The 24,860-nt window shown below is 36.7% G+C and overlaps 1 protein-coding gene across 2 annotated transcripts in view; it reads right to left on the reverse strand.

Annotated features, from left to right (window-relative positions):
* Window positions 1-24,860, reverse strand: part of snf (U1 small nuclear ribonucleoprotein A snf) — a 162,060-nt gene that overhangs the window by 65,338 nt on the left and 71,862 nt on the right. For both annotated transcript variants that reach the window (XM_090371777.1, XM_090371778.1), the window contains exon 4: window positions 6,546-6,828. In XM_090371777.1, coding sequence (XP_090227903.1) covers window positions 6,546-6,828 — 283 coding nt within the window. The remainder of the gene's footprint in view (window positions 1-6,545; window positions 6,829-24,860) is intronic.

A 24,860-nucleotide genomic window follows, 5' to 3' on the forward strand; every position in this document is an offset into this window, starting at 1 on the left:
CATCCTTTGTCCCTTAAAAGATGATATCTGCTCTACAACGTCATCAACTTTTGTCCCTTGCAGACATACCCTGGTGATGTTCCACCTATCCTTTTTGCAAAATATATTTCCTGTCTCCCTGACACCAACAATAACTAGCTCCTGTGGGACCAGTGCATTCTGCCCTGAAGAGTGCCTCTGTGTTGCCTGATGCACAAGAGTGAGCTCTGGCGTTGAGTTGGGCAGCTGAAAGGTTGATTGGTCTCCCATTTTAATTCCTCTGAGGGCATCCACCCTACAACTCAAATTCTCATTCACACCCATCAGAATGCTGAGTTGGCACCTAATTCCTTGACACTCCCTGCACCTACCACAAACACACAAAGACATCCATCCCCCTTGGCTAGGTTATTTCTTGTTCCAGAAAGTTCCACAAACATTTCACAAGTTGCACATTTTTTTAGGCTCTGATGGGTTGGAGAATTGCCCACTTTGGTTCTCCCCCGTGGACTCCTGCTACTTTATGCACGTTTCTTTGCTGCTCTAGTCTGGGGCATGATTGCTGTTTAAATACAATTTAATTAAATAACAATGAAAATTAACAAGGTTGATAAATTTAATTGATTAGACTATACTATACTTGACTATATAATAATATACTAAGCTAATGCAGTGATATGTATTACAATATTTATTTTTATGTTATACCTTACACTCGAAGAGTGTAAGGTATAACATAAAAATTCGAGTACAAGTTCGAAGTATACGCTATCATGTCAGGCTATACTGTAATGATTACAATGTTAAATTAGTTATAGCCCTAGCTAAATACAAAAGATACATGCCCAAAAAGTGATTAAAACTTTCAAGCTACTTATTTATTACAATTAAAACCCTACTATATTCCTCTGCGCTACTGGTTACATGCTACAACTTTCATGCTGAAACCTCGATATAATAGCAGTATGAGTAGCAAGTCGTAACTTACAAAATCATTAGCTAAATTTAAAATAATAACCTAACGAATGCTACTAATCCCATTTAATCTATTTGTAAAACACAAATTAATATGTTAATTAAACAAAAATACAATAAAATTTCTAAAAAACTTAGCTGTTGCTGGAGCTCAAGAAGGCTACGTCTTCACACATATAGTCTCGTTCCCAGAAGAGATTTAGAATAAATCAAAGTCAAAGCTCAAAATATCTTTCACAGCAGTAACATAAAGAATATTAATTGGGAGGATTTAAAAGGCTGGGTATCATAGTAAATGAAGAAGAAACAGCAAGAATAATTTAAGGGGAGGAAGATATGCAGGGGAAACAGGAAGTGAAGAACAAAATAAAGAAGGAAAAGTTAAATTATACAAAGCTAGACGTTGCTTTGATACTCGTTAAATTTGCAAATTCTAATGAGGAATTTGAATATTTTCACATTGCTTTTTACACTTACAAGAGAAAGGAAAGATCATGTTATGAAATAGCAATACAAATTTTCTTATAATCCTTGCTCAAGGGGAAAATTTCAGGTCTAATTATGACTGCGAAGGGACCATATACATATGATAAATCCTTTTACAAGTCAGTTTGCAACAAGTGTGGATCCACCATAGTGAATATTTGATAGTGGTGGCTCTGAATAATGAATTTCTTCATGAAATTTTTGAGGGTTTGCAAAAATGAACATTATGTAGCTAAATGCTTTTAAGTTTTAATTTTCTTATTTATACCTGTTTTTCCAGACATTACAGCAAAATTACTGCAAAAGATCTAATTGGATTTTCCTCTATTTATTTATTTATCATTTAATTTAATTTCATCAATTTTTAAATTTGAATTCCAGAGAACTTCAGCTTTTTTCAGAATTTCAAAGCAGTTTACATATTACCATCCATTGAAACTGTGTGAACTACTTGTCAGGAACATGAATAAGGGATTGCAACATGAGCTGTAAGTTAATGAGAAAATTAAAAACTTTAATGGATGCCTTCATTGAATTATCAACCACTGCTCATCTCAGTTGCCCAAATTATTTGCTGGACGATTCCTTTCGCCTCAAAGGTAGTAATTGTGCATATATCCGTTCCGATGTTCCCTGTCAGAGACTTGGTAACTTGGAATCTTCTCTTTTTGATCTTCTCTGGCTTAAAATCTCTTTGACTCATTCTGTCAAATTCATCTGTTGTCTCCACCATTCTCCCAAATCCACTAATCACTTGAAACTCTTTCACCTCCTCTCTTTGCAACTTGACTTTCTCCAGTAAAACTTTCTGATTAAAAACTGCTTTACAATTGTTGCGAGCTTTGGTGTAGGCATAAAATGAAAACAAGCCAATTATGATGTGCAACATTCTTCTCTTGAACAGCCTTAGCACGTTTATTGGAAAACAAAGTTTTAGATTAAGGATGAAATTTTAAAGTGGAGTGTGGAATAAAGGATTCCATTCCTACAAGAATAATTTCACTGACACGATCTGAGCAAACATTGACTTTTTGATTTTGATTTGATTTTTAATGGCGCATTGGCAGCTAAGGCCATAATGCGCCAAGTCAAGCAAACATTGCCATCAGAAGTTTTGAAACAGTAATCCGACCAAGGAAAGGAATAAAAAACACATCTTGCAGGTCATCCCATTTTGCATTGCTGTAGTGCCAGACAACACGAGATTGGGAATAGCCTTGAGATAAAGGCTCCATCGGAGAAGAGACAATCACCAAGTTGCGATCTGAGGTGCCTAAAGGACCACTCACTTCGACCATGTACTTAGTACGGTTGTTTGTGGGAGAAAGTTCAAGCGTGTTGGCTGTGTGGTTAGATTTGTCTGGTATTCTGGTAGGTAAATGAACAATCTCTGCGAGGTCATTAGCAATTGTAAAAGCCTGAGCATCTTAACCATCTCGGTCTGTGTGACTAGAAAACAGAAGTCAGCTGGAGTTGTGAACATTAAAATCATCTCGCTGTTAGGAAAGTTGGACTGGAGAAAATGAAGTTGCAAAGAGGGAAGTCAAAGGGTTCCAAATGATTAGTGGAGTTGGGAGAATGGTAGAGACAACAGATGAATTTTACAGAATGAGGTAGAGAGATTTTAAGCCAGAGAAGATGGAAAAGAGAAGATTCCAAGTTACCAAATCTCTGACAGGGAATATCGGAATGGATATAATATAAGTACAAGTACCGCATTTGAGGTGAAAGGAATCATACAGCGAATAATTTGGACAACTGAGATGAGTAATAGCTGAATCAACTGATAACTGAAATTCTCTCAGAAAAAGTACATGGGATTTGGCAGACTGTAAGTGGAAATGGACATCTTTGAGATTAGATTTGAGACAATGTATATCTGTGAAATGAACTGGGAAGTCTTTGGGAGGTTTAGAGATTTTTGCAGATAAGTTTTCTCTATTAGTTTGACAATTCATGGTGTATTCAATAGTAAAAAAAGTGGGGGGGGGGAGGACAGGCTGAATGATGAAATGAAATTTTTGGATATGGCATACACATGGTAAGAACATACCAGATCCTTGACATAATGTGACCTCGACAATGCCCCCCCCACCCCACATACACACTACTGGGACTCCCTCCAGTCACTATCTGGCAGAGCAGCGGTAGCAAGATTACACACTAGCTGACCTGGAAGCCTCCTAGAAAGTTACCAATTGGTTTGGTCCGATGTCCTAGCTAGCGGCTAGCCTGCGAACACCAATTTAGAAATGTAAGGAAGTGTAAGGAATGTAAGGAAGTTTGGATCTCGCCATAGTGTTCATCATAACCTCAAAAGACATCAATAATACTGCGTGATGGAAGAGATGGGGAAGGGTTGACCGGAACTTAGGTCTGGAGAATAAACATGGGTTCCACCACTTCAAGCCTCCAATAAGCAAAGTGGTGGTATTGCACCAGTTGATTAGAGTCATCTACCACCTAGTATTGCCTGGTAAAACAGAGGGGTGGCATTCTTCCATGTGGTTTGGGCACCACACCTCGACCACTGCTTATGTTGTTTCACACCTGGGTGGTCACCCACAGTTTGCTTGCACATGGGGGTTATACCCAGAATTACTAACAGTCTCACCATCATGAAGGCGCAAGCAGAGGATTTGGCTGTCACACACCAACCGGACTTTGCCGAAATTGGATCCACTTTGACTTGAATGTCACCCAAATATCAGTTCCATCAGCGTTTTTATACTTCCAGATTTGCCCTCATGATAGCACAGTTGGTCGAATTGCCGCCCTCCCCACATTGGGTGGAAAAGACCTAATCTCAGGCGAAGGTAACAAGCACAGCTTGTCTGGCATGTCTGCGACAACCTTTAAGACCAGTATTTACACATTAACTTATTTGCTTAAAAATCATCTTCTAGCTGATCTGAATTCTTTATATTCAATATTTTTTATCTGCACTTGATCATTCTGTTAATTTTCTTTCCCCCCCCCCCATTCTTTAGCCATATTTGTAAAATACAGGTAAGCCTTGTATAACATGGTAGCTAGATTCCTATAAAATCTTGTATAGTGCAAAATTGTGTGATATGGGACTAAGAACCAGTATAAAAAGGGACATTAAGTTCCAAAAACTAACAAAAATACATCATTTATTATTAACTATCAGAAACTTAAATTTTTATTAAAAATAGTAATAACTGAACAAGCGCCTTACAAACTGTGATACATATAGGTCAGATAATGTCATTTAAATTTCTCTCTTCGTTACCACAAAGCACAATCAAGCGAGAATGTTTTCTCTGTTGCAGAATATCTTCACCTTTCGAACTTTCTTCTGCAGCATCTAGATTTCGTGTATCTTCTGCTCTCTCTTTAAAAATTCAGCATTCTGGGATTGTTTTCTTTTGCTTGAATAGATCTTTGTAAATTGCATGGTATGGAGCTAAGTATTTTTTAAGCTCCCTTTAGAATTCCACTTTGCATTCCTTTCAGTCGAAGGATCTGCATTCAAGAAATAAGATTCTAATTGCTAGGCCAAGTTTATGCCTTCCTTTATGCTTTTTGGGGTAAAATTTGGAACTTCATGATTTTCATCTGCACTATCATCCTCTGAATTGATTTGATTTAGCTCTGATGACATTTCCACCAAATCCACTTTTCCAGCCTCTTTTTCTAGCAGCAATTCTTGAATGTCTTCAGTGGTCATATCATCAAAAATTTCCCCTCCTACCAAATTAGCAAGTTCTACTGTAGCATCAATTCCGTTTTCTGCTGGTTCGACCATATTTCTTGAATGAACTGACTCTGGCCATACGCTTTTCCAACACACAGTTAATGTTGACGTTTGATTTTACCTCTTTGAGCGATAAAGCTATGATTCCGATAGTCCACAACTGAAAAATATTTCCATGCCTCCATCACTTCAATAGATTTGGAATCAATTTCTTCCAAAATACATTGTAATGATTTTCTGATGTAATGAGTTTTAAAGGTAGATATAATGCCTTGATCTAATGGCTGAATTAAAGAAGTTGTATTACGTGGTAGGAATATTACTTCAACATTTTGGATGGCCTGGTGCGTTATCCAATAATAAGATGGATATCATCATTCTTCTCTTTCTTGATCATTCCCTTGTACTTCTGACTCTTATTCTCTCTCTCTCTCTCTCTCTCTCTCTCTCTCTGGGTAATTCAGAATTTTTTTTTTTAGCTGGTGCAGCATAAGCCTCAGGCTTCCTTACACCATATAGCTAATATTAATAATAATAATAAAACTTTGAAATCTGTAGATTTTTCTGCTTTAAATAGTTTTCCACAGCTGGCAGAAAACAATTTAGAAAGTGTTTTTTAAATAAATTGGCAGTTAGCTAAATTATACCAACATTCCTTAGCCATAATTTAGAGCTGTAATTTAATTTACAACAAAGAAATTATTCAAATACCATTCTTAAGAACCAAGTTTAGTAATACATACCCAGAAAAATTTATAAATGATCAAATGAAAACCAAAATAACCTTAAAAGTCACAAACTGCAAGCTTCAAAGTCACAATTGTTTATGGTCTCAAAGAAGCACAAGTTCAACAGCCAACAACCAAACAATGGGATTCCCCAATAGTTTTTTTTTGCATAACGACTAGTGAGACAACAGCTGGGATTCACAAAAAAAAAAAAAAAAAAAAGAATGGAAATATTGAAAAATTATATCCAACGGGGTTTTCTCCACGTAAACTCAAAAATACCATGTTACGCGAGGTTTGCTGCAATTGTCTAACCATGTTAGAGTGAAACCATGTAATATAAGTACCGTGTTGTGCAAGGATTTCCGCAATTTATCAATCGTGTCAGAGCAAAATCATATTGTAGCAAAATCATTAATATAAGTTGCTGGATTATTAATACATTTTGTTTTTATCCACCACAACTTGAAAATATTCACATATCATTAATTGAAAAAAAGTTATTATCCCAAAATGCTAAAGTTTTACAGTATCTATAAATACAATCCATGGAAATAATTCAAAACATTTACAAAATTCTATATCCTGTGATTAACCGGTAAGCAACAAGCTATATTAGTATAATTCCAATAAAGATCAAGTGATTGTCAACTTACCAACTGGTTGGCCAGAATTTACTTGCTGAGACATAATTCCAGATGTTGTTACACTTTGTGATATTCCCCCACCACCACCACCACCTCCTCCTCCTCCTGCTGCCATTGGCTGTTGTCCAAATCCAGGTTGAGACTGCTGTTTGGCTTGTTCCTTAGCAGCCTTTTTCTTTTGTTTCTTTGCATCTATTGTTTCTGGTTGAACTTTGTCTTTTCTAGGTCTTTCAACATAAGTACCTTTCATTTTAGCTACAACATCTGAATCAGTTTTTGCATACTGAATTCTCTAAAAGGAAAAAAATATGCAGTAAGCATTTGACTAAATATGAAATTATTTCATTTATACCAAGAATTTATTTCATTTATACCTCCAACCCAAGCACAGTACTAAGTACTATAAGTTCTAATACCTCTCGTGTTTGGGGTTTACATAAAAAAAAAAAAAAAAAAAAAAAAAAAAAGAAAAAGAAAGAAAGACTGTTTTGCTGTGTAGGTAATCATCTTAAAAGTGGTTTCAGTCTTACAGCAAACTCTGCAATTCTTAATTCCCTCAAATCTAAATATATTCTTAGCTATAAACTCAATTTGATTCCATGTATACACTTATAAAATTCCATTGTGTTTTTTTTTTTTTTTTTTTTTTTTTAATTTAATAATTCTACTAGGATTGTCTTATTGAGCAATTTGAATTAAAATGAAGTAACTTGACATACCAAAAATACTTTATTTAATGAAATAAATTATGTTTAACTGCATTTAATGTTCAATCATGGGGTTCATTTTTTTTTTCCCACTGAAGACTGAGGAGGAGGAGAACAACATCACCTATATAAGTGAATTCGCTATACATTTAAAAATTCGAGACAACGCCACTCTTCTCTTCTATTAGCTGGCATATCATCTGCATTAACAAACATAAGACGAAATGTGAATTTATTTTACCTAAGTGAATAGCCAAGTGGTAGTGGTGTATGGAAGTAAACTTTCCATTTAAACATATAACCATTATATGTGCCCTTAGCACCAGAAGTGAGCTCCATTTTCCCTACACAACAATATGATTGGATTACAGGTGGGCATTCGAATAAAAAAACTTGTATGCTTTACTGCATTAGATTAAAAATAAAACAATCATTTCCTTACATTGAACGCTGAGACTACTCAGGCTAAGGCTTTGGCTTATTACAGTGGCAAATGATGCAAGGAAGTAAGTTTATCATAGCATCAGCCAAAAACTAAAAATAAATAAATAAAGCACTACACATCTTATCTTTCATCCCATCTGAAATTTGAAAACTTCATCCCATCACCATCATTTTTAATTTTAAAATTATATTCCTTTTAGCATTAGTAGATGAATATGATGCAAGAAAGCAGGCTTATACAGCATCAGCTTTTATTGTGCTGTCTGAGCAAAAGTTAGGATGCCCATATGTATTTACTTTACTCAATCCATTTAAGGCCTTAAACACTTCAAACAGGCCTCCTCACAGGTGCCCAGTTTCCAGAACTATAGTCATTTTATAGAAGGGTGCTCTTTTGTATCCTTGTTTCTCTTCTCTGCACCCATTCTAGAAAATCCACATCCTTCCTAAAATGAGGTTTCCAGATAGGGTTTGTTGGTTTTTAAAAACCAGGTTTAAAAACTGGTTTTTGGGATAAATTTGTAAAATTCGAAAACCAGTTTTAGATACTAGAATTAATATGTAAAAATTAATTAATTATTTAATTAAAAACGTTAACATTTTGAATTGAAATTGCCTCGGGCACAAGCATATTGTAGTAAAACTAATCTTCATGAGTCAGGCGAATGTCTGACATGCAAATCCACAAAAGCATTCTATTATGCTATTCTATGTGGCATCACACAGACTGACCGATGACATCAGCTGTGTTGCTCATGGGCACCCCATCAGACCAGTTTAGTCCTGCGTACTACCCGTACTACGCAATACACAACGTGCTGCGACAGATCCGTTCACTTGAGTTTGATCACAAGCAGGAACAGGAAGTTTATGTTATTATTATTGTTTTAGTTAGTAAAAACAAAGGAAGTAAATATATTAATGTCTATTCTAATAATATAACATTCTTTCATTATTAAATATCAATGTCATTGATAAAAATATTTAAAATGTTTCATTTGATTTTTAGACCAAAATGAATGTTGCAAATAAGTAGGAGGTTTGGAATAATTTCAAAATAGGTTGGAAAAGACAAGGCATGCTGCAATCATTGTAATAAAATGTTGAGCTGCAAAATCATCTAAGAGCAATCTCCATAATCATCTGAAAGCAGTTCATAAAATAATAATCGACAAGAAAACAAACGATCGACAAGCATGAAACACCTGGACCCTCCTCCTGCCTGCAAAAACAAGCCAGTATTTTTAATTTTGTAAAAAGGAGCAGTTTAGAAGAAATTACAGCAAAACTTGCTGCAATGGATGGATTGTCCATTAATAGCATTATAACAAGCTCGTTCATACGAGTCTTTGCAACAACAGGGATATTCATTACCAAAAAAAAAAAAAAACAACACTCGAGTAATGGATCTCATTCATACGTTTTATGACAATGCCAAACGTGAAACTATAAATGAATTGGATTGTATTAAGAAGAATGGGAAATTTTTTTTTATAACTTTAGATGAGTGGACTAGCAAAAGAAATCGCAGATATTTGAATATCAACGTACACCATTTTGCGGAAGATTTTAATTTGGGCTTAGTCCCAATAGCTAGTTCCTGCGATGCTCAGAAAACACCAGAATTAGTTTCTGAGAGGCTACAAATTTTTAACTCGGATCTAGAAAGCGATATAGTTGCAGCGACAAATGATGGTGCCGTTATGAAAAAATTTGGCCAATTATCACCTATAATTAATTAACTATGCTATTCACACACCATACTCTTAGCAGTTACTGATGTGTTATATAAAAATAAAGAAATTGCTGCTGTATATGTTACAAGTGAGGAATCAGAAGATGATGTAGAGTGTGAAGATGGCCATGGCAAGGATTTTTTAAATTTCTTGATCTAGATAACGACTGTGGATTTCCTATGTTGTCTGACAGTTACAAACAATCAATTTCCCAAATTAAAAAAATTTGCAAATTTTTTTTGGAAATAATAAAAAAATAAATAAACTTCATATTCGTAGATCCTATAACAGTTAACATCCTTTATGGTAGACAATACCTTATCATCAAAACAGGCTTGTACAAATAAACAGATGGCTGTATCCTTCAGAATTATGTAAAACAAGAAAAAGGAAAGGAATTAAGTCTGATTCTTGACTGCCAAACAAGATGGAACAGTTTAGAGGCCATGATTGAAAGATTTATAACATTAAAAGAATGTGCTGTTTTAGCTTTGAATGATATTGGTGCTTCTCATATGTGGAATGAAGCTCAATATCCTAAAATCATGGAGCTTCTTAGTGTTGGGATCAGTATGTCTAGCAGCCGAGACCTTAGGGCAGTGAGATAACAATTTATTAACAAGTGAAGGCATATCTGAATTTCTGTTAAATGAACTAAAAAATTTGAAGACTGAAATTAGTTCCAAATTATTAAATGCTTTAGAAATACGAATTCGAGAAGGAAGACAAAATCCACAAAACATTTTAACAAAGAAATCTAGTGTATTTCCACTAGTTTCAAAACTCGATATTATTAAGTTATCTGGAAAAATATTGTCTAGATTATATATCCAAATTCTTGTATGGAAACAGATTCCGATGAAGAATATATCAGAGATAGAGAAACTATTAATCAGGGCAATGCTCTAAAAGAAGCCATGGAAAAATCAATTCATAGGTTTCTTGAGGAACCTGAAGAAATAATATCAAGTCTGAAGACACTGAAGGCCAAATTTTCAGTATTTGAGGCAACCAATAAAGGAACAAAGAATTTAGATTTATCATTTGATGCTCTGAAAACAAAACCAAGTTCAGTAGCCAGTGAAGAGTATTTTCTATTTCAGGCAATTTTGTATCTAGAATAAGAACAAGATTAAGTAATTGTTCAGAGGACATTTTATGTTTTTTGAAATCATATTTCCCGAAGAAAAATACTAAATGAAATAAAAATTAATAATTTATATTTTGTACGGATTTCAGTTATTTTAGTTTTTTTTTTTATTTGGTTTTGTATAGAGCATGTTTCATTTTGTTATATTTTTGTAGTTCCATAAATATTAAATAAACCGAAAAATTTTAAAATAAGTATAAATATTTTTTTTACTGTTTTAATTATATATATATATATATATATATATATATATATATTTTTTTTTTTTATAATTCAAAAACCGGTTTATTTGGAAATTCTTATTCTTATTATTACTAGCCATATAGGGCAAGGAAGTCTGAGGCTTATGCTGCACCAGCTAAAATAAATTTCCGAGTTACCCTGAGTGAGAGAGAGAAATCACCAAGAAAGAGAAGAATGATGATATCCAGCTCAGAATCCTGGGTGTGCCAAACCCATACTCACCAGATGTGAGCACCTGAGGATATACTGGAATTCGAAAACTGGTTTTTTTCAAAAGTCGGTTTTTGTATAAACCCTACTTCCAGACCCGTATACAGTACTCAAGATGTCACCTAAACATTACCTTATATCAGCAGTTCCCAACCGGTGCTTAGCGAAAGTGTTCCAGGGGGTTCACACTAAAAATTCTATAATGGCGTCTGCTTAGATTTACATAGGTATATTATTGTAAACTACAAAATACAACTAATAATAAACAATAAAATTAAATTAAACGTAAAGAATTGCCACAGAAAAAAACCGCATCTCCCACAATTCTTTATAATTAGTTCACTAACTTACAGTACAGTCGGTCCTCGTATAACACGTGTTGACATTACACGAATTCGATCATACACGATTTATAAATAGGGGAACGATATCTTATATAACACGAACCGAATTCGCTTATGCACGATTCGCCTTTGTGTTTACAAGAAATGGCAGTCGAATGCAGAATCACCCCAACCGAACGCAACACGATAGGAATGAAGAGAAGATTCTGAAAATGTATTTATGTTTTTTATATCAGTGAAGGGGAAACACATTTCACTATAATAACGTAAAAACCAACACAATTCCAGCTATCGATATAATCGAAAATGCAATTAGATGGAGTTTACTACCAGTTTATAACAGATTCCACTAGCACAAACGCAACTGGAAATTGTTTTATGGTAGTAACCCCTAGAAATGTGAGGTGTTAATAGTGTATCTCGGCCTTTACGGTGTTGTTTATTCAGTTGCTACACGGGCACAGCTTTGCTTATGGGTATCAAGCGTGCCTCCTCGTTTTGTAATTGTGCTTTATTCCCTAAAAATTAGTAAAATACTTAAAAGGTGTGAAAAGGAAGCGTCCTGGCGAAGACACTGCAGATTCAGAGAGAAAAAAAAAAAGAAAGCAATATCGATAAATAGAGGCGGACTGGGTCAAAAATTCTTCCCCGGGAAAATTTATAGTGGCCTCATACTACGGTTTATGGCCAAAATCACACCGGCCTCCGGCCCACCGGGATTTCCTGGGTAAGGCTTATGGCCAGTCCGCCTCTGTCGATAGAAAAAAAATATGAAATTGTGAAACGCTTTGAGCAAAATGAAAGACCATGTGATATTGCACGTGCTACAGACAGAAATGAAGCAACACCGAGAATTAGAAAGAATGCAGAGAAAATAAAAACAACTTTCATAGCAGGAACAACACAAAGTGTAATTAAAATCCATTAGATTAAGACACAAAGAATTGGAAGAGATGGAACAGCTGTCATCTGTTTGGATAGAAAATCAAACAAAAAACAAGTTTGCTTACGATAGAAGCAAAAGCATTAGCAATATTTTATTACGTAATAGTCGTAATAAAATACGTAAGCATTTTATTACGACTTACGTATTATAATTTATACTTACGTATTATAAAATATGTAAGTATTTTATTACGACTATTTTATTTAATATAATAAATTTTTTACTATTTTATTAATAAATTTTTATTATTTAAATAAATAATAAAAAATAAATATTTTTTATTTATTATATTATAATAAAAATAAAAAAATATTATATTATTTTTTATTACGTATTTTAATCGTTACGTATTTTATAACTATTAAAATTACCCGATTATTTATTGTGTTTGGTAATGTTTTGGTTCCAAATGTGTGTTCAATCTTGGGTGGTCGGCACCTAACCCCACTTTTCCCATAGGGCCTGTTGTTTATATTGCACGATTTTGCATTGCACGAGGGTTTCTAGGAACACAACTATCGTGCTATACGAGGACAGACTGTATATCATGTAAAATAAATATGTTTTCCATACTAAATTTCTTTTGATTCTCAAGGACCATTGTTATGTACAGGTACTATTTTTTTTTTATTAGAATCTATAGTACTTAGTACCGTGCATGGGTTGAACGTTGAAAGAAGATACTTGTTGACATTAGACTTGAACTTCTGTTGATTATAATTTTCAGGAAATACATTAAAAGGAAGGTTGTTCCAGAAAACAGAAACTGAATGAATAAATGAGGAAGAAGAAAAGTTGGTTCTGTGAGTCTGAACTTGGACAGTAAAAGGATGTTGACTGGTTGCGGCATGTGTTCGGATTGCTTTGAAAGAGAGAGCGGGAATCATAGAAACCAATTCAGAAGAACAGTGCCCGTGGAAGTATCTGTAATAAAGGCATGCAGCAGAAACAGCACGCCTATGAGACAGAGAGTGGAGAGACTGTTACAGAGTAGATACTGTCCACGCTGGTAGCACAGCGGTACCGTCACTGATCTCCCCCACACAGAGGGGAAAAGCTCAGGGTTCAAATCCCATCAATGATGCAAGGAATTTTAATGGGCTTTTTTTCACTCCATGGCTGAGTTAATCAGTCTCAGGCATAGACAGAAAGGATTTTCCAACAGAAACTGGGGTTTTTTCGTCCAGCAAAACAGGCAAATCGACCAGAGAACACATGCAATTTACAGACACAATAAATATATATGGGTAGATATGGGTGACCCTAATATCATACTATTTTTTTTTTTTTTTTTTTGTTACAGATGAAACACATTAATTAACCTAACTGGCCTCTTTTGATTAGAATCTATAAGCCTGGGAGAGGTTTTGGGGGCACCACCCCAGATGTGGGAACAATATTCTGTGGTAGGCCGGATTTGCGATTTCTACACAGTCAACAACAGTTTGGAAAAAAAGTAACGCTAAGAGAAAACCAAGTTTTTTAGATGCAGAAGAAACAATAACTGTAATGTGCTGCTTTATGCCAAGAGTCAGCGTAACACCCAAAATCTTGCCAGAAATAGGAGCGTCTCGAAGATAAATGTAGGAGAAGAAGAATCCTTTTTGTGAGATATAAGACAGGACTGAGTTTTAGAAGGATTGAAATTAATTTATTTGCCACAATGGAGGATTACCTGGAGATCAGCATTTAAGGAAATGGTAGTGGATATTCAAGAAGTTGAAGCTGTTTAAGCAGGGCAAGCTTTCTCAAACTGGAAGGTGGAATGCAATGTGCTGTCATCAGCAAAACTATGGATAGGATTTCTGGTCAATGAAAGGCCATTAATATTATACAAGAGGAAAAGAGTAGGAGAAAGAACTGAACCGTGGGGGACACCAGCATTAGTGGAGAAGTTAGAAGACAGAGAGCCTCTACCATTATGACACTGTAGAGCAGATATCTTTTAAGGGCACAAACGGTTGAAACTAATGATATTATTCACTATCCATCAGGAGATCTGCAGATTTACTCAAAAAGTACAGGTCAATGTTGAAAACGAGTTGCGAGTTACGGTTGAATGTGAAAGTGTCACGATAGGAGAATATGACGAGAGCCTTGTCGATCAATTCGGCCCTGGAGAGATTATGCAAGGGTCAAGGGGTAGAATTTTTTTCAGCGTGGTCTGTGCTTGTTGACACGCGAGACTGCTTCTATAGGGATGAGATACACTTAAATAGAAAGGGTGCAAGAATATTTACCGATGATATCAAGGCAGTGTTAGGTGGGTTGGAAAACTGCTAGTTTGGGGGGGGGGATACACAAAAATAGTAGCCACAGGTAAAGGCAAAAGTGATTCTTGCACTGCTCTATTAGAATGAGCAGCATGGAAAGCAAGGCAATGGAGATTTCCAGGACTGTTGGGAATTATAGTGGAACAAATAAATATATGGGCTATGTTAGGGTAACTAAGAGTAGGAACGGGTGCATGTACACCAATGCTAGGATTATAGTTAATAAATTTGATGAGCTTGAAGTGTTAGTCATGACATCAAAGGCAGATATTGTTTGATATCAGAAATATGGTGTCACACAGATATAAGCAGTGCAGAATTGGAATTTGGGGAGTACAGTGTGTACAGAAAGCATAGACAGGACAGATAGGGGTTATGCTGTTAGTCAAGAAACAAAATCTAAGGAAGTGCATCCAACTGACGTTGGTGGACAATACAATGTTGAGTCTGTTTGGTGTGACATAAGTACTGGGAAAGGAAAAATGAGAGTAGGTGTGTATTATAGGCCTAATGAATCTGATGAGTATAATCAGAATACTCTTGATCTGATCAGCAGTGATTATTCATGCATTAAGAATTTGCAGATAAAGGAACCACTGGATGATAGTGATCACAATGTACTGATATGGGATTTACTTAAAAATGTAACTACCATCAAGGCTAAAGGGAAGGGCTTTTGCTTTTGTAAAGGCTACAGGGGTCTCAGACAGTTTTTAAATTCTGTACAGTGGGATCAACTGATGATGTTACCAACGTTGAATTCTAAATGGGAAGCCTTCAGGGACTTAAATCTTGGAGGCAATTAGGCTTTTCATTCCAACTACGAAGTACTGAAGGCAAGCGGAGGCAGATTACGAGAAATCTTTGCTAAAGAATGCAAAGAAAAACAGCAAAGAGTTCTTTATTTATGTAAATCTAGAAGCAAAGAGATGAATCAGATTGGATCACTTAAAAGAGATGGGTTGACTATTGATGATCATGCTAAGGTAGCTGATAAACTGAATGAGTATTTTGCATCTACATTCACACATGAGGAGTTATTCAATGAGGGGAATGCCAGTAGTTTATCAAACTAACAGGGAGCTAAGTGATTTTGTAATAACTGAGAGCAAAGTAGAGGCGAAATTGTTAAACATAAGGAAGGCACCTAAGGTGGATGAGATCTATCCAGTTATATTAAATGAGGCAGCAAAGGAAGTAAGCAAACCCTTAGCCATAATTATGAGAGCTTCCTTGGACTCAGGGGAGATCCCCAGGGACTGGAGGTGTGCAAATGTATCACCAATTCACAAAGGGGGTTCAAAAGGAGACACAAGTAACTATAGACCTTTTAGTTTCACTTTTGTTCCGGGGAAAATAATGGAGTCACTGGTTAAAGAAGCAATTCAGGATCATCTAGGCAAGACTACAGTAATAGTTAAGACACAGCATGGGTTTGGTAAAGGTCTTGTCTGACCAATTTAATTGGATACTCTGATGTGGTCACAAAGGAACTGAACGTCAAAAATAATTTTGATATCATATACTTGGATTTCAGGAAAGCTTTTGATACTGTTGGAAGATTACTATACAAATTGGAGCAGTATGGTACTAAGGGCAAGTTGCTACAATGGATAAAAGGATAGTTGAGTGGGAGAAGACAGAGAGTAGTAATCAATGGGTGCTGCTCTTCATGGACTAATGTTATTAGTGGAGTTCCATAGGGTTCTGTGTTGGGCCCATTGTTGTTTTGTATATTTATCAATGATATTGATGAAGGTAAATCAGGATTAATGTCTAAGTTTGTAGATGATACAAAAGTTGGCAGGGTTGTTAATGACACTAAAAACAGTATGCTACTGCAACTGAATCTAGATAAGTTGGGCAAATGGGCTGAGAAGCAGCAACTGAAGTTTAACATTGACAAATGGAAAGTACAGCTTTTGGGTAGCAATAACCGAAAAGAAACGTACCAACTGTATGGTTCTGCACTCAGGGTAGTGGAAAGTGAAATTAGACCTGGGGGTAAGTGTGCAGTCAAATATGAAGTTTGCTGAGCAGTGCAGACGGGCTGCCAGTGCAGGTCATGGAGTCTTGTCAATGATATATAGGAATTTTGCTAACAGGGACAGGGAGGTGATTATCCCATTGTAGAAGGCAATGGTCAGGCCGCACCTAGAGAACTGTGTACAAGTCTGGAGGATTCATTTTATTAAGGATGTAGAGTTGTTAGAACGAGTACAAAGAAGGGCAACAAGATTGGTGAGGAGAACAAAGGGGTGCTCTTACAAAGAAAGGCTTAACTTCTGCAAATTGCAGCGCCTGGAGAGTAGGCACCTGCAAGGTGATTTGATTGAGGTGTATAAGGCCTTGAAGGTGTTGAGCAAGGTGAATGCTGATGGGATTCTTTCTCTTGCTCAGATTAAGAATCTGAGAGGGCATAGATTCAAATTGAGGAAAGACAGTTGTAAAACAGATGTGTGAAAATTTGCAGATAGTTGAATGCTGGAACAGACTTCCATCTTTTGTTGTGGAAGTTGATAGTCTAAATAAATTTAAGGCTGAGCTGAACAGGCATTTGGAACGAATGGAAGGGTAAAATGGGAGGGTTTTTTTTGGCTGATGCTGCATAAGTTTGCTTTCTTGCATTGTATGCCTCTACTAATGCTAATTAACCAGTGAATGGTCAGAGATAAAACTGGATACCCAATTACAAAAACAGCTGCCAAACCATAGGATGGAAGCTTATTTAGAAGACCTTTATGCCAAACACAAACGAAAGCCTTGGAGATGTCAAGAGCAACTGCTTGTGTTCCACCAAACTTTTCCATTGAATTTGTCCATAAATGGGTAACATAAGCCAGAATATCACGAGTGGATCGACATTGAGGGAATCCATACTGGTGATCATTGATCACACGGAAGGTTTCTAGATAGTTTAAGAGTTTGCAGTTCATTGATTTCTCCATTACTTTAGAAAATGGTAGAAGTAATTGCAATGGGAAGGTATTTCGATGGGAGGGATCTGTCCCCCTTTTTAAGAACTGGTTGGATAGGAGAAAATTTTCAGGCAGAAGAAAAAAAACACCTTTGGAATAAGAAAGTGTAAAAAGCGGTAAAGAACAGAAGCTAGTTCAAGAGCTAAGGTTTTGAGAACAAGTGGAGAAATGCCATCAGGACCTGGAGCTTTCTTAGCATCAGAATCATCAAAATCCTTCTGACATCCTTTTGATGGACGACACCAGGAGGCATTGAATGGAGTGTACTGGGAATGGTTTGAGATGATTTACCAAGATCATCAATACATGAGTTGGAAGAAAAATAGGATGCTAACTGGTCAGCTTTATCTTTGGCTGATGCGGCAACAGAACCGTCTGGTTTTGACAGAAGTGGTAACAAAGATGTGCAAAAATTGCAGCCAATAGTTTTGGCAAGAGACCAGAATCGTCGACTACCAATGGACAAGAAGCACAATTTCTACTCTTGGCCAGTTCGAAATCTAGTTTGGACTGATTAATAACTGCTTTACAAAGTATAAATGATACTTAATAATAATTTTTATTATTACAGTACAGGCTGGCCTCGATTAACGCGATTAATTCGTCCCGCTAGCGCATCGCGAAAACGCGTTAATCGAATATAATAATCAATAGGAAAAACTTATAATTAGTCCTTGACCTTCTGGAATGTCCAAAAAATACCTTTTAAACAACTTTTTAACTGTATACAATGTAAAAGATAATGAAAATAATTATGGAATTAAATGTTTATTGCATAAAACAGCGGTTCACAAACTGCGTGCCGTGTAATATTTTAAATTTTCGAGGGAAACACAGTGATACTCGACATCTGTCGGACACCGCACGAACTACTAGCTCGATGTAGTTCACAGTTTCAGCATTTCTTATTAAGTTGTTTGGACCTAACTACTAAACGGAACTGTTAGGTATTTCTTTTGGTCTGGGTGCACCTTGAAAAAATTTACTGAGACACTAAGGGCACCGTGAACCGAGAAAGTTTGGGCTTGTGCTTGTTGTTTGTTTGTTTGTTATTTGGAGCATTAACAACTAAGGCCATATTGCTCTGGGATATGCGGTGGTCATTCCCTGACCTTTCTGCATCCTCCGTATTTGGTGGTGACGGGCTCGAACCCCGGTCTAATCAAGAAGTGTGTGCTATGCACTGCTGCTCCTTCCCACCTGGCTACGGAGGCGCCTGAAAGTTTGGGAACCTCTGACATAAAATACATAATGAAGAAATGACTGTTGCGGAAATATTTGAACAGTGTTGACTTTCTCATTTCATCAATCAATTTCCGATCGCCGACAACAATCTTCTCTGGGGCCCGGCGAAATAAATATCGCAGAAAACCTCAAACCTTTTGTTCTCTGCGATACGAAAGATTTCATCTAGCTCATTTAAAAATTTGAATTTTTATGCAAGTGTGCATTGACTTTATAACACGTCTTCTTCCGATGGTTGATGGAACACACAGAGGCGGGCAGCAGGCAAACGTTTGTTTATTGACCGTACGACTCGCGGCAAGCTTAATGCGCGATTCAAATCTTTTTCAACTATCGCATATAAAAAAAAAAATAAAAAAAAAAAGATCGCGTTAACTGGAATTTTGCATGGTGTAAAGGGAAAAGTGGTATAATTTTTCAAATAGCATTAATCAAACTCGCGTTATGCGAGGCCTGGCTGTATGTTATTGTTGTTGTTATTTTGGTTTTTAGGAGCATTAGCAACTAAGGCCACATTGCTCCGGGATATGCGGTGGTCATTCCCTGACCTTTCCGCATCCTCCGTATTTGGTGATGACGGGCTCGAACCCCGGTCTAATCAAGAAGCGTGTGCTACGCACTGCTGCTCCTTCCCACCTGGCTACGGCAGCGCCTAATGGCTGTATGTCGCTTATTAAAACTTAGTACTGGAAATATTTTATAATAAAAATTCAGAAATATTATACGATTTCAGAGAATATAGGCTTAGTGGTTCGCTTTAAAAATATTGTTGAAAGGGGTTCGCTATAAAAGTTTTACGTTGAAAGAGGTTCGGGATAAAAAAATGATGTTAAAAAGGGTTCGCGAGTCAAAGAAGGTTGGGAACAGCTGCCTTATATGATAGCATAATCTCCTCTTTATGCAAAATTCCTGTATATCACTCCACGAGATGTCCTAGCAGGCTGCTGCACTATTTGGAGAGCTTCATATCAGAGTGTACAATTATCCCTAGGTCTCCTTCATTCTTCATCACCCTGTGTGTGGTACCACCCAATTGGTATATTAATCTTGAATTACTGCTGCCTATAGGCAGTACATTCCTTCAAACCAGGAATGATTTTCATTCCTGGTTGAAAGGAATTGCTGCTTCTTTAACATGCTGGTGCAGAAAGCATGTCATCCAATAAATCCAGAAAGCTTCTCAAAGTCCTCTGTGATGACCCAAACACAAGTTCCTTGTTACAAGACATTCTGACCCCCTTTATTGTCTACATAGATTTTCGTTATATTAATTGCAGTCGTTTGGCTTATAACACACCCCTATCCACAGTTTTTCCAGTGCTTATGTCACGGGCAAACTGACTCAACATTGCACTGGCCATCCATATCAACTGGATGAAATGCCTACATTCTATATATGGTAGAGTATCAGTTATCTGGAATAACTGATGTCAGACCTCTTCCGGATAGTCAAACCAGAAAATTTTCCTGATAATTTTTTGGTAAGATTAAATATAAAAGTAAGGTTAGATTTAATAAAATAAGATTAATATTAAAAAAAAATTATAACCAATCTCGGAAAACAGAAACATCTATCCAGGCATTTTTATGATTTTTATAAAAGACGGGAAAATTAGAAATATTTTTAAATGCTCTCTGTTTTTTCGACTTACCGATAACGAACATGGACAATCTGAGCGTCCCAGCAGCATTTGCACACATTGCGATTGTTACTTGCTCTTTTCTCATCTTAAAACCTGGTGCTGCCATTTCTCTTTTAGTGGCTAGGGTTTTTCTCAGTAATGCTTTCCATAATAAGCCCATCTCATCAACATTATAAACGTTTCTTTCTCTTAATTTGCTATAACTGAAGCAAACTTACTTTTAAAGGACACCACTGCCGATTCGTCTGCAGAAAGTTTCTCGCCTTGAATATCTAGTTCACGTATACCCTGTCTCAATTTAAAGTTTTTCAGCTAACCTGTGCTTGCCTTAAAATCTTCATTACCTATTAATTTTCAATTAAAATCCGATGCTTCTTTACACAACATTGGGCCAGACACTGGTTCACCTAAACTTTGCTCTGAAGAAAACAAAAAATAAAGTGAGTGCACTCTCTAAAGCAGCATTTTCAAGTTTCGAAATTGTTGTTTTCTTGCTAGATCCTCCTTCACTATCCATAATCGACACAAATTCTGTTATATCATTGGAATTTTTCTTGATGTCGTAAATTGTTGAAGACAATTTTCAGGAACTACACATGAAGGAGGCTGTTCCAAAAAATTGAAGCTGAAAGAATAAATGAGGAAGAAGAAGAAAAGCTAATTCTGTGAGCATAAAGTTATACTGTAAAAGGATTCTGACTGGCTGTGACAAATGTTCAAACTGGTTTGGAAAAGAGTAGGAATTTGGGAAGTCCATATCAGAAGAACAGTGTCCATGGAAATATCTATAGAAAAGGCATGCTGCAGAAATAGAATACCTATGGGACAGAGAGTGGAGACTGCCACAGATGGGTCCTTAACTAACCTAACTACCCTCCTTTGAATGGAATGAAATCTCAGTAGAAGCCTGGGGGAGGTTTTGGGGAAACCACCCTAGATGTTGGAACAATATTCCATGGTACGGCAGATTCGCAATTTGACAGAGTGAGCAGCTGTTTGGAAGAAAAGTAATGTTGAGACCAAAAGAGAAAACTTAGCTTTTAAGATGCGGAGGAAGTAATATTATGTCAAGGCAGACTATCTTTTTTGGGATAGTCTTGGGGCAGGAGCACTGCTGTTCCTGCCCACCTAGCTATGGAGGCACCACATACAAAGAGGAAGAAAAGAAGTCAGCATAGGGTGTTGGATGAGAACTTAATAAAAATTTGGAATATTCTACAAAAACTTTATTATAAAATTATTTTTACTTATGTTATTTATTTTGACTTATTATTTTTAGAAGCCATAGTTTAACGAAGGACCCTTAAAATAACACTTGGTTGTCTGCCTGTCCGTCCGTCTGTCACAGCATTGTATCTCTGGAGCCACTCAACCTATTGACTAGAAATTTTGCATGGGTTTGCACATCAAGTGGGCCAACATAACGCCATATTGATCATTGTTGACAAAAATTTGTCTGAGAAATGAAGGGGGTTAAAATGTTGTCGACAACCTATAGCTCCACCACTGGAAAGAGCTCAACGAGTACGTTTAAAATATAATTTTAAAATATTTTTAAAATTAAAAATGGCGGCATCAGACAGGAAAATGTAAGTAATTTTCGTGTCCCCCCTCTATTTCCATCGCTAACGGAGTTAAAATTTAAAAATCACATTAACTATGCATTATTCGATGAAATCTATCATTTATTTTTGCGTTAAAATTAGTTCAAAATCTTTTTTTTTTTTTTTGCACTTCAATAGCGTGCTTCTTTTTACTAAGTAACTCTCCTTTTAGTGACAAAAAGGTTGCTAAATAGTTAGTTAATAATTCTATAAGGGTCAATTATAAATTTTGCGACAAGAAATATTTTTTAACAATTTTCAAAGCTGGGGTTGTCCCAGCAAGGAGGTACTCAGAGAGCCAGTGTTGACGCGGCGGCGGTGGTGGTGGTGAGGCGCCTGCGTGGAGTCTTGCAGGGCCCTCACCTGCCAGTCGCTTCACCCCCAAGACTTTAATCGCTTCTGCAGGAAGAAGTCGGAGTTGCTTCTCCCACCCTTGGTATTCAACAACAACTGGAAAGACTCAAATAGACAACGTTTTCATTATTTCCTAAATTTTAGGCCCAGCCGGGGTACTAGAAACTTTTTTCAGTTACCATAAAGCCCTCTATTTGAGATACTACACTAACGACAATTAGTGTCATCCTGAGTGCCCGGCACTCAGTAGTTGACCGATTTATTTACTTATTTTATTCACATTTCAATTATTTTCTATATATACTTGAATAATTAATTTATACTTAATAAACTGTGTTAATATACTAAATTTGTTGTTCTTATTCCAAAAACATTACTACGAAAGTAAATCAGGAAAAAAAAAAAAAAAATTTTGAGTACTTTTCATATCCTTTTAATTTTCAATTTTTCCTGATAGCAAAGAATGAGTACCGGCACCTATTTTTTTTTACAAAAAAAAAGCACTGAGCATACCTAAAGAGCATACACTGTGGAAATGTGATAATTGAGAGAAACTGAGGTGTTCATGTCTGTGTGTCCACCCCAGGGAAATGTGTGACAGTGCTGAAAGAAGAGAGTGAGTGTAGGTGTAGTCTTGAGTGTGCCTGCAAGTGGAAACACGTGTATATGCTTTCACTTGAATGTATGTTGCAAGGGATTGTTTATATATGTATATGACATTGACAATTCTTACCAGAATTAATCACTGAATTAATGATACTTGTGGCAGAGAAGAAAAATGCATGGGATGCATATAAATTATCAGGTGACACAGAGAACTATGGTAGATATAAGCTGGTCTGTAATCAGAAAGGAGATTAGGCAAGCAAAGCAGATGAGAAATCTTTGGCAAAGGATGCAAAGAAAAAAAAGCAAAGACTTCTTTACTTACGTAAACTCTTGAAGGAAGGGGATGAATCAGATTGGTCCACTTCATATCGATGGTTGAATTGTTGATGACCCTGCTGAGGTAGCTGACAAACTGAATGAGTATTTTGCTGATACATTCACACATGAGGAATTATTCAAGGAGGTGAAGCCCAGACATTTATTACACTCTAGCAGGAAGCAGAATGATTTTGTAATAACTGAGAGCAAAGTGAAGGAGAAATTGTTAAAATTGCACATAAAGTCACTTGGGTTGGAAGGGATCTATCCAGTTATATTAAAGGAAGCAGTAAAAGAAGTAAGCAAATCCTTAACCGTAATTATGAAAGCATCGCTGGACTGAGGGGAGGTCCCCATGGACTAGAGCTGTGCAAATGTGTCCCCAATTCACAAAGGGGGAATCAAAGGGTGACATCAGTAATTACAGATGTCACCCTTTGTCCTTGAGGTTGTCACAGACATTCTCTCAGATATGCCAGACAAGGTGTACTTGCTACCTGGGAGTCTAAAACGCTGATGGAACTGATATTCGGGTGACACTCAAGTCAAGTGGATGCAATTTCAGCGAAGTCCGGACAGTCTGTGGCAGCCAAATCCTCTGCTTCCACCTTCACGATGGTAGGACTGTTAGTAATCCTAGGTATAACCTCCATGCACAAGTACATGGTGGGTGACCACCCAGGTGTGAACCAACGTAAGCAGGGATCGAGGTGTGGCGCCTACACCACATGGAGGAATGCTACCCCTCTATGTTACCAGGCAGTACCAGGTGGTAGATGACTCTCATCAACCGGTGCAATACCACCACTTTGCTTATTGGAGGCTTGAAGTGGTGGAATCCATGTTTAGTCTCTAGAGCTAAGTTCCGGTCAACCCTTCCCTACCTCTTCCATCATGCAGTAGGATTGATGCCTTTTGAGGTGGGATGAACATCATGGCGAGATCCAATATTCCTTACATTTCGAGGGTACAGCTCTAAAACGGTGTTCGCAGGCCGGCCGCTAGTTAGTACACCAGACCGAACCTATTGGTAACTCTCCAGGAGGCTTCCGCATCAGCTAGTGTATAATCTTGCTGCCTCTACTCTGCCAGATAGTGACTGGAGGGAGTCCGAGTAGTGTGTATGCGGGGAGCATTGTCGAGGTCACGTTATGTCAAGGATCTGGGTATATTCTTACCATATGTACTCCACATCCAAAAATTTCATTACTTCATACAGCATGTCCCACCCACCTTTTTTTACTATTGAATACACCATGAACTGTCAAACTAATAGAGCAAGCTTATCTGTGAAAAGATCTAAACCTCCCAAGCACTTCCTAATTCATTTCACAAATATACGTGGTTTCAATTTTAATCTCAACGATGTACATTTCCACTTGCAGTCTGCCAAACCCCATGTACTTTTTCTGACAGAATCTCAGTTATCGGTTGATTCAACTACTGCTCATCTCAGATGCCCAAATTATTCGCTGTATGATTCCTTTCGCCTCAAAGGTGGTACTTGTGCATATGTCCGT

The sequence above is a fragment of the Mastigoproctus giganteus genome, chromosome 4 (genome assembly GCF_048544385.1).
Source record: "Mastigoproctus giganteus isolate SK-2022 chromosome 4, ASM4854438v1, whole genome shotgun sequence".
In the NCBI taxonomy this organism is placed as follows: Eukaryota; Metazoa; Arthropoda; class Arachnida; order Uropygi; family Thelyphonidae; genus Mastigoproctus; species Mastigoproctus giganteus.